Source organism: Vairimorpha necatrix, chromosome 6, assembly GCF_036630325.1.
Source record: "Vairimorpha necatrix chromosome 6, complete sequence".
Taxonomy (NCBI): Eukaryota; Fungi; Microsporidia; family Nosematidae; genus Vairimorpha; species Vairimorpha necatrix.
The window spans coordinates 322037-335754 of NC_088821.1; the positions used below are offsets into that span (position 1 = coordinate 322037).

Genomic DNA, 13718 nt, shown 5'->3' on the forward strand with positions numbered 1-13718 from the left:
TCAAATGTTTGCTTTGTTCAATGTTCATTATTGAAGAAAAAAAATATATTACATTTAAATATTTAGTTAGATTAATATGTCGAGATTATAATGGACATGCAATTAAAGAATTCCTCAACTATTATATAACAAATTGGTTAAATAAAGACTTTTTCCGTTATAACGATATGAAAGAAAGAATAGAACATGATATACCATTTACAAATAATGGAGCGGAAGGTTTCAATTCTTCATTAAAAAGAGAATTGAAATCACCACATCCAAGTCTAACTGAGCTTTTAACGTGTTTAAGAAACCGTGATTTTCTAAATGAAATATACAAACATAATAATAAAAGCCAGAAAAACAATATCATAACAAAGACAAGAAATTCAAAAATATTACTTAAAATAGAAGATTTAAAAGACAATGACTGTTTGGAAGTTCTTAAAGAAACTATATCCTTATATAACTTTAAAGATGATATTTTACAATAAATTTATTCATTTTGATTTCTCCTTTTAAGGGCTATTTTTTTTCAAATTTTCTTAAATACGGTGGCGGACTTTTCCACTTTGGCGGACTTTTCCCCATACGCATTAACTACACATTCCTGGAATGAATGATTTCTAATTCTTTACGCATGGGATAATCCATACGTCTTACATAACTGCTGATGTATGCATCGCAGTGCCTCATTGCGCTGTCTAATGTAATCATGTGGAAGCATACGATCACATTGGGAGGCAATATGATCTACTGTCTTTGCATGCTCATGACAGTGTGGGCATTTTTCTGTTTTTTTAAGAATATGTTTCGATCCTGTAGTGCACATCAGTTGCCTTCCTCTCTTAGGCTTATATTTCCTTTTGTAAGCCACATAGAAGCCTGCTTTATATCAATGAGTCCGTCGTCTCAAGCAGCAAAATAACGACCATGGAAGTTTATATAGCAGCCAATAAATTTCATAAAACAAGCTCCATCCCACATGGACAGATGTCATGAAATTATGAAGTTTTGTAGATCATGATCGCCTGTTAACATTTATTAGCAAGTTAGTCTATCTCAATTTAAAGGTAGATTCTTAGAGGCTGATCCTAATTTCCCACATATAGAATTTTAAGATTCACAAGATATTATTTAAAACGATTGAATTTAGGTATAATAAAAGAAATATAACTCGTCTTTGTCTCATGTTACCTATGAGATCTTGGATAAAACAGAAAACCAGTATGCCTAAAAATAGGTATTACAAGCCATGAAGAGGCATATATAACAAATATAAATTGTATCGTGATCTTAAGCTCTTCTCAAAACAGAAGTTGATTTAAATCCCATTAATACGAAATTTAGAAAGTTCTCGCCGGAATTTAGGAAGAACAAAAGCAAGTATAGCTCTGACTGTAATGATGATGTATGTAATTTAGAGCAAAAAATAATAATATTCGGAAGTAACTAGAAGACTTCTATTACTGTCAAACGAAGTATTTTTGATAAGTGCAAAGAATAATATACGTAGGTTATAAAAGGGGCGAGACTCGATTAAATGGCCAAGACTGCTTCGGGCTATTATTAATTGTGTATTCATATAAAGAAACTACCACGTAGGGTTACTAAAAATGGAGCCAATAGATTAAAAATACGATTTTGATATTGATAGTTATCGGTTAAGTAAAGTTCATCTACAGCCGCCCAGCAAAAATGACCACCTAACTTAATCTAAATTGAAAGAGCCTTTGTAGCATTTAAGATATAGTTCGTATATCTCTACTAATATTCCGGCACAATTAATCAAAACAATCTCATTGAAGCACGCTGTGATATTAAATTTGAGCAAAGATGAATTCAAGTTGTTTTACTTATAATAATAATTAGATTAAGTATGTAAGTGTGTTTTAATTACATACAAGATACTAGTGAAGCCCTTTAGAACACAATATATCTCAGAATAAAACATGTAAAAATCTAGAAAGCTATGAGAATTACATTAGTAAGCATTAGGAACTCTTCTATTTATTTGGTCAAATGGTATTATCACGATATCCGTGGCTATTATTGATTCTTACATGATAGAAATATATTTATACTAGAATGACATTTATCCTTTGTGGATTTTGTAAGAAAATCAAATTATTAGGATACCAAGTGTGATCGAATGTTGGTTTTTTGTGAAAAACAGAAAGAGATATTTAGATATATTCCCGCTGGTTATGCATTATATATGTGTTAAAACCTAAAAAGATACGGATACACTTAGTGCAAATTTCATGGAAATGTCCGAACTATAATAAAAGTAGACATTTTTTATACCACAGGCCGAATTAATCATTCATAATAGCTAGAAATTCAAGTGAGGAGCATTAAGAAAAAAATATTAATTACGTAGGGGGGAATAATTAACTAGCGACTCACTATATTCGAAAATTAAAATCTAAGAAAATATGATTTATTTTAAAATGAACTAAGTCTTGTAGATAACTCCTCGATAAGAATCATTTTTGAGCAATAATGGGATGCTGTAACGACTAACTTATATTGTACATCGGGAAATGAGAATATAACCAATCTACGAAGCATACACCCGTTTATTATCCGAAAAAGACTTAAAATATTATTCTTGTATCAAATACAGATACGAGAATATACTTCTGCAAAGAGGAAGAAAAAACTTGTGCTGTTAGTGCACTGGCTTAAAAGTCAACAATTAAAGAAGAGATGCGTGTAAAACTAGGTCCTATTAAAATTCGTGTTTTTACGAATATAAATACCACACAATAACTAAAAAATAAGTAGAGTAGTTTTCTAAGCCTAGACTGCGGATTTCGATTCTAATGATACTCAAGTATCTTAAAATTTGTAATCTAACTTTAATTTTTAAGTAGGAGTGTAAAATGGGAAAGCTCACTTACAACAAGTAAGAAATACCAGATCCTCGTAGTATCAACAAATTATATACATACCACTAAAGAGCTCGGTTTAAAGTATAATAATAAACGTCCTTTTAAATATTTTATATATTAGAAAATTTTATCAACAAGAATATGCTCAGAATAAGAAATGCTCTTGTGTATCATTAAAAATTTGTTTTACAAAGTTCGATAAACAATATGATCATATATCAAAATGCAGTCTCTTAGATTTTATAAATATTTCAAAATACATATAACTGATTGTATAAAGAAAGTATTAAAAGGGTTATAAACATGTTTTTTTTACAAAAAAAGATAAAACAATTCTGACATTTTAAAAATAGTATAATTTTTTATAATTTGTTTGCGTTCTCATTATTTTTTACATTGAAGATGTAATATTGTCTTTTGAAAAAAATATTATAATTTATAAGTGCTTGTTCTCTGTAGATATTTTACAATGACAGTAATTATCATATAACTTTTTTAAATTGCTGAAAATTAGTCTAAAAAGGAAAGGTTACATCATAGTATTACCCAAAAATATTAGAGACGTCATTCAATAACAAACAAAAATATATTGAACTAAACAAAAGCATTGTAATATGAAAAAAGCATGTTATATGAATTATTATTATTATAATGAATTTCATAATTAAAAAGCCGTGTAGTTTACATAATTCAATAAATTGTAAATGATATTTTTTTTTAATATTAAAAAAAAAATTTCTTTAATAAACTATATAAAGCAAAAAAACAAAAAATTTAAGACGCTATACATAGTAAAAATGTGTTTAATGATCAATTACAAACTTTTATAATTATCAACGTTTTTTCTGTCATTAATTTTCTAATATATACCCTTCAAATGTTATTTTTTGTTTATATTGAGGTGGTTATTAATACATTTCATTTATTTAATGTTCACAATTCCCCCAGCAATATAGCTATACTCGTGTTAGAAAATTACACACTTCCTGAAATTTATTCTATTCAACTTTGTACAACAGATGATAAAACATATCCGTTAAATCGTTGTGAAAATTTTAATGATGAAATTGGTTTTAATAATATCGACGACTATGATCTAGGGAAAGAACTACGATTTAGTTATAACAAACAACAAAATGTTTTTTTCTATAATAAATACATACCGGCATCATGTAAAAGTGGGAATATTATAATTAATGATGAAAGATCGATTATTGCTGAGTTTAATAGTGTAAATCTAGATATCAAAAATCAAATTTCTTCCACGGTAAAGATATTTGAAGTAAACGTTTTTGAAGAACACGTTGAGAGTATAAATCCAATAATAATAGCGAATGACATTATAGAAGATCAACATGAAGATATAAATCCCGATGAAATAGTTTATGTTGAACAAACTCATTCTGAGAGTTCCTCGCTGGAATCAAAATTTGAAGAAGAAACTAAGAAAATCGAGCCCGATTATGAGAGCACAGAGTTATTTGAGGATGATACAAATTCAGTCAACACAACTGAGACCAATGAAAATACGGAAACTAATGATGATACGTTGGAAACTGTAGAAGACGAGAAAAAAACGTCTAAAATGAATATTATTAAAAAATCAGCATTGGTTAGTACGGGCATTAGCGTTGGAGCGGGTGCTGTCTATTTTTTATATAAAAACAGAGATATATTTTCTTAATGGTGAAAATATATTGTTAATAAGACTTATAATTTGTCATTTTTTGTTCTGGCATTAATAAAATTTATTAACATATTGTTTTATTGACACACGTCAAATTTGTTATTTAATATTTATTAAATCTAAAAACATATTTTTCGTTAACTTTTAGTTGAAAATTTTATAGAATTATTTTTTTCAACTTTAAAATTAATATTAAAAATGAATGATACATCACAAAAATTTTGAAAATAGTAAGATAAAAAATATAACCAGCTATCTAGCGCTCAAAACACTACATTCTACAATTTATTCGAATTAAAAATTCAATTTTTGACATTAAAAATAAATGCGAAATATGTAGAAATTATCAATGTTATAATGTGTGGATTACATATGTCAATATTACGTTCCGCAAATGTTTATGATGATATTTTAGAATACAGAAAATTTGGGAACCTACAAGACAACTAGGAACGACGAAGGACAAAAACTAATAAAATATTTGAAAGGAAGACAATAAAGAAGATTTATCATAAAACAGAAAAAAAAAAGATTTAACCAAATTATAGAACAACATATAAAACGAGAAAAAAATCATCACAGTATAACGTTTAAAAAATTTAATTGAAATATGCTTATACAATATCTCACTTCTCTAAATTCATTTTAACCGTAAAATTTTTCTATATGGGGTGTTCAACGTGGCAAGAGCTTTTTCCAATCAAGACTGAATCTTGAAACAATGTTTTCTTGGCTATAAAAATTTTTAATTTTTTAATTACATTTGATGTTTTGTCTCTTTTAGAAGTATTATAGGGTCTATATATATAAATAAATAAAAGTAGGATAAAGCAAAATCCCTAGTATAAAAGGCTTTATAATGTTATTTGAATTGTATATTATATCTTTTTCATCTTTATTTTGCATAAATTTCGCGTTTATGAATATTTTTTTTTTATTTTAAGAAAAAACCTCCTAATACTAATTTCCTAATAACTGTCAAACATTTTTCGGTTTTGGAGGGAAATATTTACAGAGCTCTAGAAAAAATTTTCTATAAAAATATAATCTAGTTTGCCTAGTATAAAAATAATATTAATACAAATTAAAATATTGATAGATGTAACGTTGACAGCATATATAAAAGATTTTACCTAAGAACTTACTAATTATGAATTTTTTGTTGGTTTTTCAGAAAGGTATTAAAAAGAACATTGATTTTTACTAAAAATTTATTTTAAAAAATATTAAGTATAAAAAACAAATATTTCTTAAAATCAAAACATTTGCACATGTTTTCAATTTTAAACATAGACTTTTTTGAATATTAAAATTTTTCACCTGTCAAAATTTAATTCATAAATTATTCAAACATAATTTTCATTCTAAAACTCTTTGTTTTTTAATAATTTAAATTACACTATATGACAAAAAAAATTTCAAAAACAAAAAACCTGCTTAAATAATTCCACATGTTATTTTAATCATAAAAAAGCGTACATTTCAAATATATCCAATGGTGACGTGTTAAAATGCTCTTTATAAAATGTTTTTTTTTTCATACATGTATTTAATACCAGAACTTGATCAGGAGGAGGATTTTTACGATTTATTAGAAAAAGATGAAATCATAATATACGAAGATCAATCAAGATCATTTACTAAAATGACTAGATATATGTCGGAAAATGCTTATAAAATATGCGTTAGATCATTTCCACTTCTTAAACGTAGGTTAATGTTTGATTTGAACATTCCTATATTACCAGTGGCGATTTATTATAGACACATGATTTTACCAAACGAGCCTATAAAGAAATTAATTCATGAGATTAATAGTCTAAAATATGAATTATTAGAAACAAGAGTTAATAATATGATTTCAAAAAACCAAATACACATTTTTATAGAAGGAACACCAAAAGATACAGAATTTGAGAGGACAAACCATCTAATGTCAATAATAAACAAATTAAACATGACAAATATTAGTTTTGGTTATTATAACTGTTTATTGAATAGAAGATTGAGTAATTACATATGTGATTTTGTCAATAGTAGAAAGTTGCCATTTATTTTTATAGATGGACAATGTTTAGGAACATTAGAAGTATTTGAAGAGATGTTCGTACAGAAAAAAATATCTCATATTTTGAAAAATTTACGAGATTCAAAATAAAAAACATAGAATAAAAATAGCAAGTTTATATACTTAATTCTTTGTCCCAAATCATAAGCAGATTTAATTTAGCTTTTTATTTCTCTTTGTTGAACATTCAAATTATTTTACTGTTTAATTATTGGCTTTACAAATTTCGTCGCCTTATTTAAATGCCATAAAATTTGTTTCACAATTTATAGTTTTGTATTTCCTTTTATTAACCACTTATGTTACTTTTACAATTAATTTTATACTTTACAAAAGTCTGAGACTTATTTTGATACCATAATTCGCGTTTAAATTTTATTTCAATTTTGTTTCTTTCATTGTCTAGATTACTTTGACTGTTAATATAATTTTGGCAGTTCCTTCTTCTCGTCTTTAATATTAATTTTAGAGTTAACTTTATAACTCATTTCACAAAATATGTTTAACTAAAAAAAAGTTTTCTGAGCCATAATACCTTTTTTATTTTCTACAAGATAAGACTTTAAATGGTTCTACCCATGATTTTCTTCAGATATCATCCAATGACCCCCCCCCCTTGTTAATATCAAGATATGCAATGACAAGTAGGCTTTTTTTAAACAGATTAAGTTTTTTTTGTATATATAAATCGCCCTGATTTTTATTTAGTGTGTTTATGAGGAATTTTAACTATAAAACCGTCTTGTTATAAAACATTGGATGTAGCCTTTTCTGATATTACGAAATTCTATTATATTTATAAAAATATTTTATTTTTTGATAGTACTCTCATTAATCCGGTTCCCATCATTGATATCACTTTTTATTTTTTAATTTTTTTTTTTTAACCCATGAGTAAACAGATGACTATAATTAATGACACAAGAAAACTAGAAAACAAATACAATAATCTAAAACTTACTAAAAGCCAATTAATTATAAATTTACTTAAAGAAACCCTAATTAAAAAAACAAATGAAAATATTGAATTAAACAAAAAATTTGAAGAATTACAAATCGCGGAAAATGATTCCAATAATAAAATTATTGAAGCTTTAAATTCAGAAAATAAAAGACTGTATGAAGAACTTGAACAAACTAAAAAAGAAAATATAAAAATTATTGAAAAACTTAATAATGAAATTTCTAAAACAAAAAAAGAGGTTACTGATCTTCAAAAAAATTCTGACAATTCTGATTATAAAAGAAAATTTACAGAAATTTCTTATGAAAACGACAATTTGAAGAAAATTATTTCTACACTGGAAAATGCAAATATTAAACAAGAAAAATTTTTTAATGAAAAAAATAATCTAATAAAAATTTTCGAAAATTTAAATATGAAACTTGATGATATTAAAAATGAATTTATTAGTAAAAACATGCTAATTAATGAAGAAATTAAAGAGTTTAAAGAGGTATTAAAAGAAAATAAACATGTTAGTAATGATGTTGTAAAAGATAATACGATTAAGATATTGAAAGAGAGTCTTAAAATTAAGGATAAATTGATCAATCAACAAAAGAAAGATAAAAACCAACCTGTTGAGAATGTAAAAGAAGAAGATATGAAAGAAATATTAGAAAATGAAATATTATATTCAGATGTATCAGAAGTACAAGATAATAAGAAAGAGATCGTTAAATCAAATCTGAAAAGTACAAAACCTACTACTAAAAAACAAACAAATTCTGAACCAACTTTGGAAAATCCGAAATCAATTATTAAGAAACAAACAAATATTAAACCTAGTGATAGTCAGAAAAGTACTACAAATACAAGAGCATCTAAAAAGAAGCCTAATGCCAAAGAAATAACCAGTTTAAAACCAAGCGATAGTCAGAAAAGTACGACTGGTACAAAATCAAATATTAAGAAAACGACAGGTGCTAAAGAAATAAGTAGTTTAAACTCTAAAGAAAAGGATCCAATTAAAGAAACTCAATCTAAAGAAAAAATTACTTCTAAGCCTAAAAATGGTAGTCCAATGAAAACTATTACGAATAAGGAAAATGACTTTGACTCGATTGTAAAAAACAATAATAAAAGAAAAACGTCTCTTCTCCGCTTAGGCAAGTCAAATACTTCGTTCTTTGCTAATTTGTCATTTGCAGATTCTAGCCCAGCATTTAAAAAATATAAAAATTAAACTTAATGTAGTAAATAAAAATTGTAAATTCTTTTATTAAAATAGACACAGGCTTACATTCATTTAAATGGAATGTATCATTTCTAGGTGCTTTTCAAAAAGGGTTTAAAATCCATTATACACCGAACTTATGTTACTAATATCAATCTATAACTATAGTTTGAAAATAAACACTAAAGAGTCAAATATTAATTATATAAAATTCTACAAATGTTTTTGTTTTTTTTTATCGTCTAGTGCAGTCTTTCATTTTTTCTTATCCCTCTAATTTCTAAATGAAACAAGAAGATTTTCTCAACAATCTAGACAAGGAAACTCTAGGCGGTTGTATTGCCAATTCATACGATCTTTTAACTTTATCATCTGACAAAATTTTTAATACAAATATTGAAAAAGACTTGTTTGAAATTTTAAGCACAAATTTCTCAACAATAAAAAATTCAGAAAAAAAATTTTTAAAAAATAAAAATCTTAAAGTTTTATTTAACAATTTAAGCCATTTAATTTTGGGCAATGATGACTGGAATAAACAAAATAAAGAAGAAGCTGCAAGGCTTCTTTATGGGATAAATTATTGGGTTATTAAAGAAGGTGGGCCATATGTGACAGATTTTATAATTTTAAATGATTTTCATGTTGATATTGTCTTTTTGTTTATACAATTATTTGACAAATTTGTATAACAAAATAAAGAAAAGTTTTGTTGTTGATTATTATTATTCTGTTTTATAATATAGACAAATTTATTTACTGTTTTTTTTTTATAACTTATAGTAGAATTTGTTTACATACATTTTAATTTCGTACTAATTTTTTTACATTTGTTTTCATTCTACAAATATTAGCTGTAATTGTTATGTCTTTGTTTTTAAATATTGCATTTTAAAAATAATTTGTTTTCATTCTACAAATGTAAGCTGTAATTAATACATCTTTGTTTTTGAATATTGCATTTTAAAAATAATTTGTTGTCTACTTTTTTTTATATCGCATCTAAAATATCAATTTTTTATTTTTAAAGAGTAATAAGTCTGTCTTTTTTCTGCCCTTTTAATGTCTTCTGATGATCATTTAATTTACACAAAAATCAGAGATTTATCATATTCCGGATTATACAACATAAAATGCCATGTATTGACGATTTACCCGTGGAAAGAATCTAAAGGGAATGATTTCGTTATGACACTCAAAGTCGCCGACGACCCGAAAGAAAATTTTATATTTGTAAAAATTTTTAATAGTAAAAAATATGAACATGATTTTTTAATAGGCGACTTTTTAAAAATAATAAAAATACGACATTTTAGTAATAATTTTTATATTTTAGATAAAGAAGGTCAAATTTCAAAACTCAATAAAACTAATACTAGTAAAAATGTGGATTTTCCACTTCGAAAAATTGTCGACCTAACCTATTCTGAATATATAAAATTCATAGGAATATTAATTTACAAACAAAAAGAGACAGAAAATCTTACAATACTCGGATTTATTGATTACACAATAAATCCGAGTATTAAAAAATCAGAAAATAAAGCATATTATGAAAATAATATGATTTTATATGTCAGGGTATGGGACAAATTGGCCAAAAAAGCTTTAAATTTATCAGAAAATTCTGTTTACTGTTTAGTTAACTTGAAAATCAAGCCAGAAATGAACAGAATCTGCTCTGATCTGTCAGATTGTCCTCTGTCAAGTATTTCAGAGGTATTAGACGAGTCAATTATAAATGAAATTAAGTCTAGAGGCAGACAGCCTAAAGATAAAATTATTTGCTTTAATGGAGATCTTTACAAGAATAATAAGTTGATATTTATAAAAGACATTAAAGATTCGGGATATTATAAAATACAAGTAAAGATATTGAGACATCATCCTTTTAATGGCGAGATTATTAAAATATGCACGCCGTGTGGACTAATAAAAACGAGTAAGAAATGCGAATGCGGACTGGAAACTGACGAGGTTTTTGTTGTCAAATATTTGGTAAGAGACGAGAGTGGGGAAATTGTCTTGCTTTGTAAAAATGACATAGCCAAGGCTATGCTGAGAAGATGTGAAGCGGAGAAGAGGATGGAATTACTTGTTTATTGTGAGTATAGGAATAGTAAAATGTATTATGAAGTAAAAGACATACCTAAATTAACAAATAAATTCAATACATAAATTTAATATTCAAATTTAATACATAAATTTTAAACAAATAAATTTAATATTTAAATTTTTAAACAAATAAATTTAATATTAAAAATAAATGAAAATATGCATTTTAAAATAATAATATTTTAATATTTTTAACAAATAGATTTAGTTCAATTTTGACTTGCTCTCATTTGTCCTTTTTCTTTTTTTCTTATTTTTGACCCATCAGAATGTCCGGTGAAAAATTCAACAAAGAAGAAGAAAAACTTATTCCTAACCAAAATGTAGAAGGAGACAGAGAAACAGAAGACAGCGAAGTCAGCACATCAGATAGCAGTTTAACCGACTCTGGATCAGACGACAGTTCAGAATCATCTTACAGTGATTACGATGATGATGACAGCGACAGTGAAATCGAAAGCGACGATGATTCAGAATAATTAAAAGTTTTATAAAAAAAACTCTATTTTTAATTTTACCACTTTATATTTGCAATTATAAGTTTTAAAATTAATTATTTTGAAATGTTCTTACTTTATTTTGCAATTATAAGTTTTAAAATTAATTATAATACAAATTTATATAAAAAAATCTCAAATTATTCCACAACTTTAGATTTGATTGTTTTATTTTATACTACAATTTATGCATAGTTTATTTTATATGTACGTGTATTCTTAGTAATTTGTGTTTTTATGAGTTTGTTTGTTAACAAACAAAGTATTTCTTAAAAAAGTATAAATAGAAAAAATTTCCTGCATAATTATAAAATTGTAAGGTCTCATATTTTTATTTCAAAATCTTTCTCCTCTTGTCTTTTTTTTCTATCCTATATTTTCAGTGTTTCCTCTAGTATTATGTCTCTCGTCATTTATCTCGTCTTGTCTTCTCAGTTCCTCCAAGTCTTTTTCCCTTTCTTCTTCTTTTTTTTCTATTTCTGGCCTCTCGTTTATATTTTTCAATAATTTTTCCGCAAATTGGTCCAGTGTGTATTTTGGTTGTATTCTGTTTTTTAGCATGTCTTTTCTATTTATAATATTCCTTTCTATGTTTTTATAATTATGAGTCTTATCTCCTGTACTGTTATGAGTCTCGTCTATTTTGTCAATCCTTTCTATATTTTTATAAGTAAGAGTCTTTTTTGAATTATTTATTTTTCTATGGAAATCTTCTTGTTCTTCCTTTTGGCGCATTTCTTGAAATATTATCTCAAGTTTTAGATAATTTACTGTCTCTATACTTACTACATACAAATATTCTAGTAGTGACAATATCCACTCTTTATCATCCCAGTCTATAAAGTCAAATCTAAATGACTTCTTAATTTTGTACATTTTTATTTTATCATTTCTCGATTTTATGTTATATTTTTCCTGATCTTTCAGATCTTCAATATAGAACATGTAGTTTTCATATTCCTCGATGCTCTCCTGTTTTCTATTCTGAGTTTCTAGATATTTCCCATTTAGAAAAGGAATAGAAAAATCAAGGAGATCCCGGGAATCCAAGTCATTTAATTTGTACTTGTCATATTGAAAGAAGAAGATGTATTTAGAAGGAGGCTTATTATTTAAGACACTGATTATTTCTTCCTTAATATTAACACTCTCTTTAATGTTTTCCTGTATAGGATTCATAAAGGGGTCTAAACATAAAAATGGTCATATGTACATTTCTAAGATTTAGATTGTGATGAGGTTTAATTTTGTTTATAACACTGTAGATTAAAAAAATAAGAAACTTGCACTTATTTATATGCTTATAATTCTGAAATATATTTATAATTACTGTAATATATTTATAAGCTGTAATATATTTATAATTCTGAAATATATTTATAATTCTGAAATATATTTATAATTACTGTAATATGCTTATAAGCTGTATTATACAGGTATATTCAAATATTATATTGTCAAATCTCTTTATTTAGTCACATCTCCCTACAAATTCCCTTCTCTTGTATCCCTCTGGATTTATCAGGAGGCACTCAAAGCCCATCCCGCCAAATGTGTCTCGATCTGATGAATTCAGAAATGTCTGCACTGAAGTAGTAAAAAGATCTTCATCTTCCATCTCTGGATAGAACAAGGCTTCAGACAAGCCCATCAAGTTCTTACTCGCAGTACCAGAAGTAACAAACTCACTTGTCTCTTTCATGGCTCCTATACAATCCATACTAGAAGCATAAGGCTTCTTATCCAGAGTCATCCCGCACACTATAACTGCCACATAGTAGGGCTGAAGTCTCTTCTGATACAAAATATAAGAAATCATATTACTCAATTCTGATGGCTCCATGTCTTTATTATTGTCTTGTACAAACAAATTATAATTCTTCCGTATCTTTTTAAATAACATTTCTCCGTCTGAGACGAGGCCTGTGAAGCCGAAGAAAAGCCTGGGGGTTAGGGAGTAAATTTTAGTAAAATTTTTGCTTACTGAAATTGGGCCTGAGCCGAGTCTCTTGTCTGATAAAAAAGCGACTGAAGATTTGCCTATCATGGCTAGTAAAGAGCCACCGTAATGTTGAGAAATATCACTCATTTGAGGGTATAAAAAATTAGAAATTATGGAATTGTTTGTATTTGTCAAATAACATGTTTATCAAGATATATGAGTAAATAATGTGTAAAATAACATTTTAATTTGATTGTAAAATAATATTCTAAGATGTAATTAATGTATGATTTATATTTAAAAATATGATCAAGTATAAAATGTATTAAGAATATAATCAAGTATACAAT

At 26.3% G+C, this 13718-nt stretch overlaps 8 protein-coding genes across 8 annotated transcripts; 6 read left to right on the forward strand and 2 right to left on the reverse strand.

Annotated features, from left to right (window-relative positions):
- Positions 1-3756: 3756 nt before the first annotated feature.
- VNE69_06057 (putative SP-containing protein) lies at positions 3757-4563 on the forward strand (the record flags this gene model as incomplete). Its single annotated transcript, XM_065473809.1, has 1 exon — positions 3757-4563. The coding sequence occupies one exon, from the start codon at positions 3757-3759 to the stop codon at positions 4561-4563; it is 807 nt and encodes a 268-aa protein (XP_065329881.1).
- A 1546-nt stretch (positions 4564-6109) lies between these two features.
- Positions 6110-6724, forward strand: VNE69_06058 (monothiol glutaredoxin; the record flags this gene model as incomplete). Its single annotated transcript, XM_065473810.1, has 1 exon — positions 6110-6724. One exon carries the CDS (start codon positions 6110-6112, stop codon positions 6722-6724), a length of 615 nt encoding a protein of 204 aa, XP_065329882.1.
- Positions 6725-7524: 800 nt separating this feature from the next.
- Positions 7525-8823, forward strand: VNE69_06059 (uncharacterized protein; the record flags this gene model as incomplete). The annotated part of the gene is made up of 1 exon (XM_065473811.1): positions 7525-8823. One exon carries the CDS (start codon positions 7525-7527, stop codon positions 8821-8823), a length of 1299 nt encoding a protein of 432 aa, XP_065329883.1.
- A 275-nt stretch (positions 8824-9098) lies between these two features.
- Positions 9099-9506, forward strand: VNE69_06060 (uncharacterized protein; the record flags this gene model as incomplete). Its single annotated transcript, XM_065473812.1, has 1 exon — positions 9099-9506. The coding sequence occupies one exon, from the start codon at positions 9099-9101 to the stop codon at positions 9504-9506; it is 408 nt and encodes a 135-aa protein (XP_065329884.1).
- A 370-nt stretch (positions 9507-9876) lies between these two features.
- VNE69_06061 (protection of telomeres protein 1) lies at positions 9877-10992 on the forward strand (the record flags this gene model as incomplete). The annotated part of the gene is made up of 1 exon (XM_065473813.1): positions 9877-10992. The coding sequence occupies one exon, from the start codon at positions 9877-9879 to the stop codon at positions 10990-10992; it is 1116 nt and encodes a 371-aa protein (XP_065329885.1).
- Positions 10993-11198: 206 nt separating this feature from the next.
- Positions 11199-11408, forward strand: VNE69_06062 (uncharacterized protein; the record flags this gene model as incomplete). Its single annotated transcript, XM_065473814.1, has 1 exon — positions 11199-11408. One exon carries the CDS (start codon positions 11199-11201, stop codon positions 11406-11408), a length of 210 nt encoding a protein of 69 aa, XP_065329886.1.
- A 384-nt stretch (positions 11409-11792) lies between these two features.
- On the reverse strand, positions 11793-12605 carry VNE69_06063 (uncharacterized protein; the record flags this gene model as incomplete). The annotated part of the gene is made up of 1 exon (XM_065473815.1): positions 11793-12605. The coding sequence occupies one exon, from the start codon at positions 12603-12605 to the stop codon at positions 11793-11795; it is 813 nt and encodes a 270-aa protein (XP_065329887.1).
- Positions 12606-12897: 292 nt separating this feature from the next.
- VNE69_06064 (proteasome subunit PSB3 (PSB3)) lies at positions 12898-13515 on the reverse strand (the record flags this gene model as incomplete). The annotated part of the gene is made up of 1 exon (XM_065473816.1): positions 12898-13515. The coding sequence occupies one exon, from the start codon at positions 13513-13515 to the stop codon at positions 12898-12900; it is 618 nt and encodes a 205-aa protein (XP_065329888.1).
- Between the last annotated feature and the right edge of the window lie 203 nt (positions 13516-13718).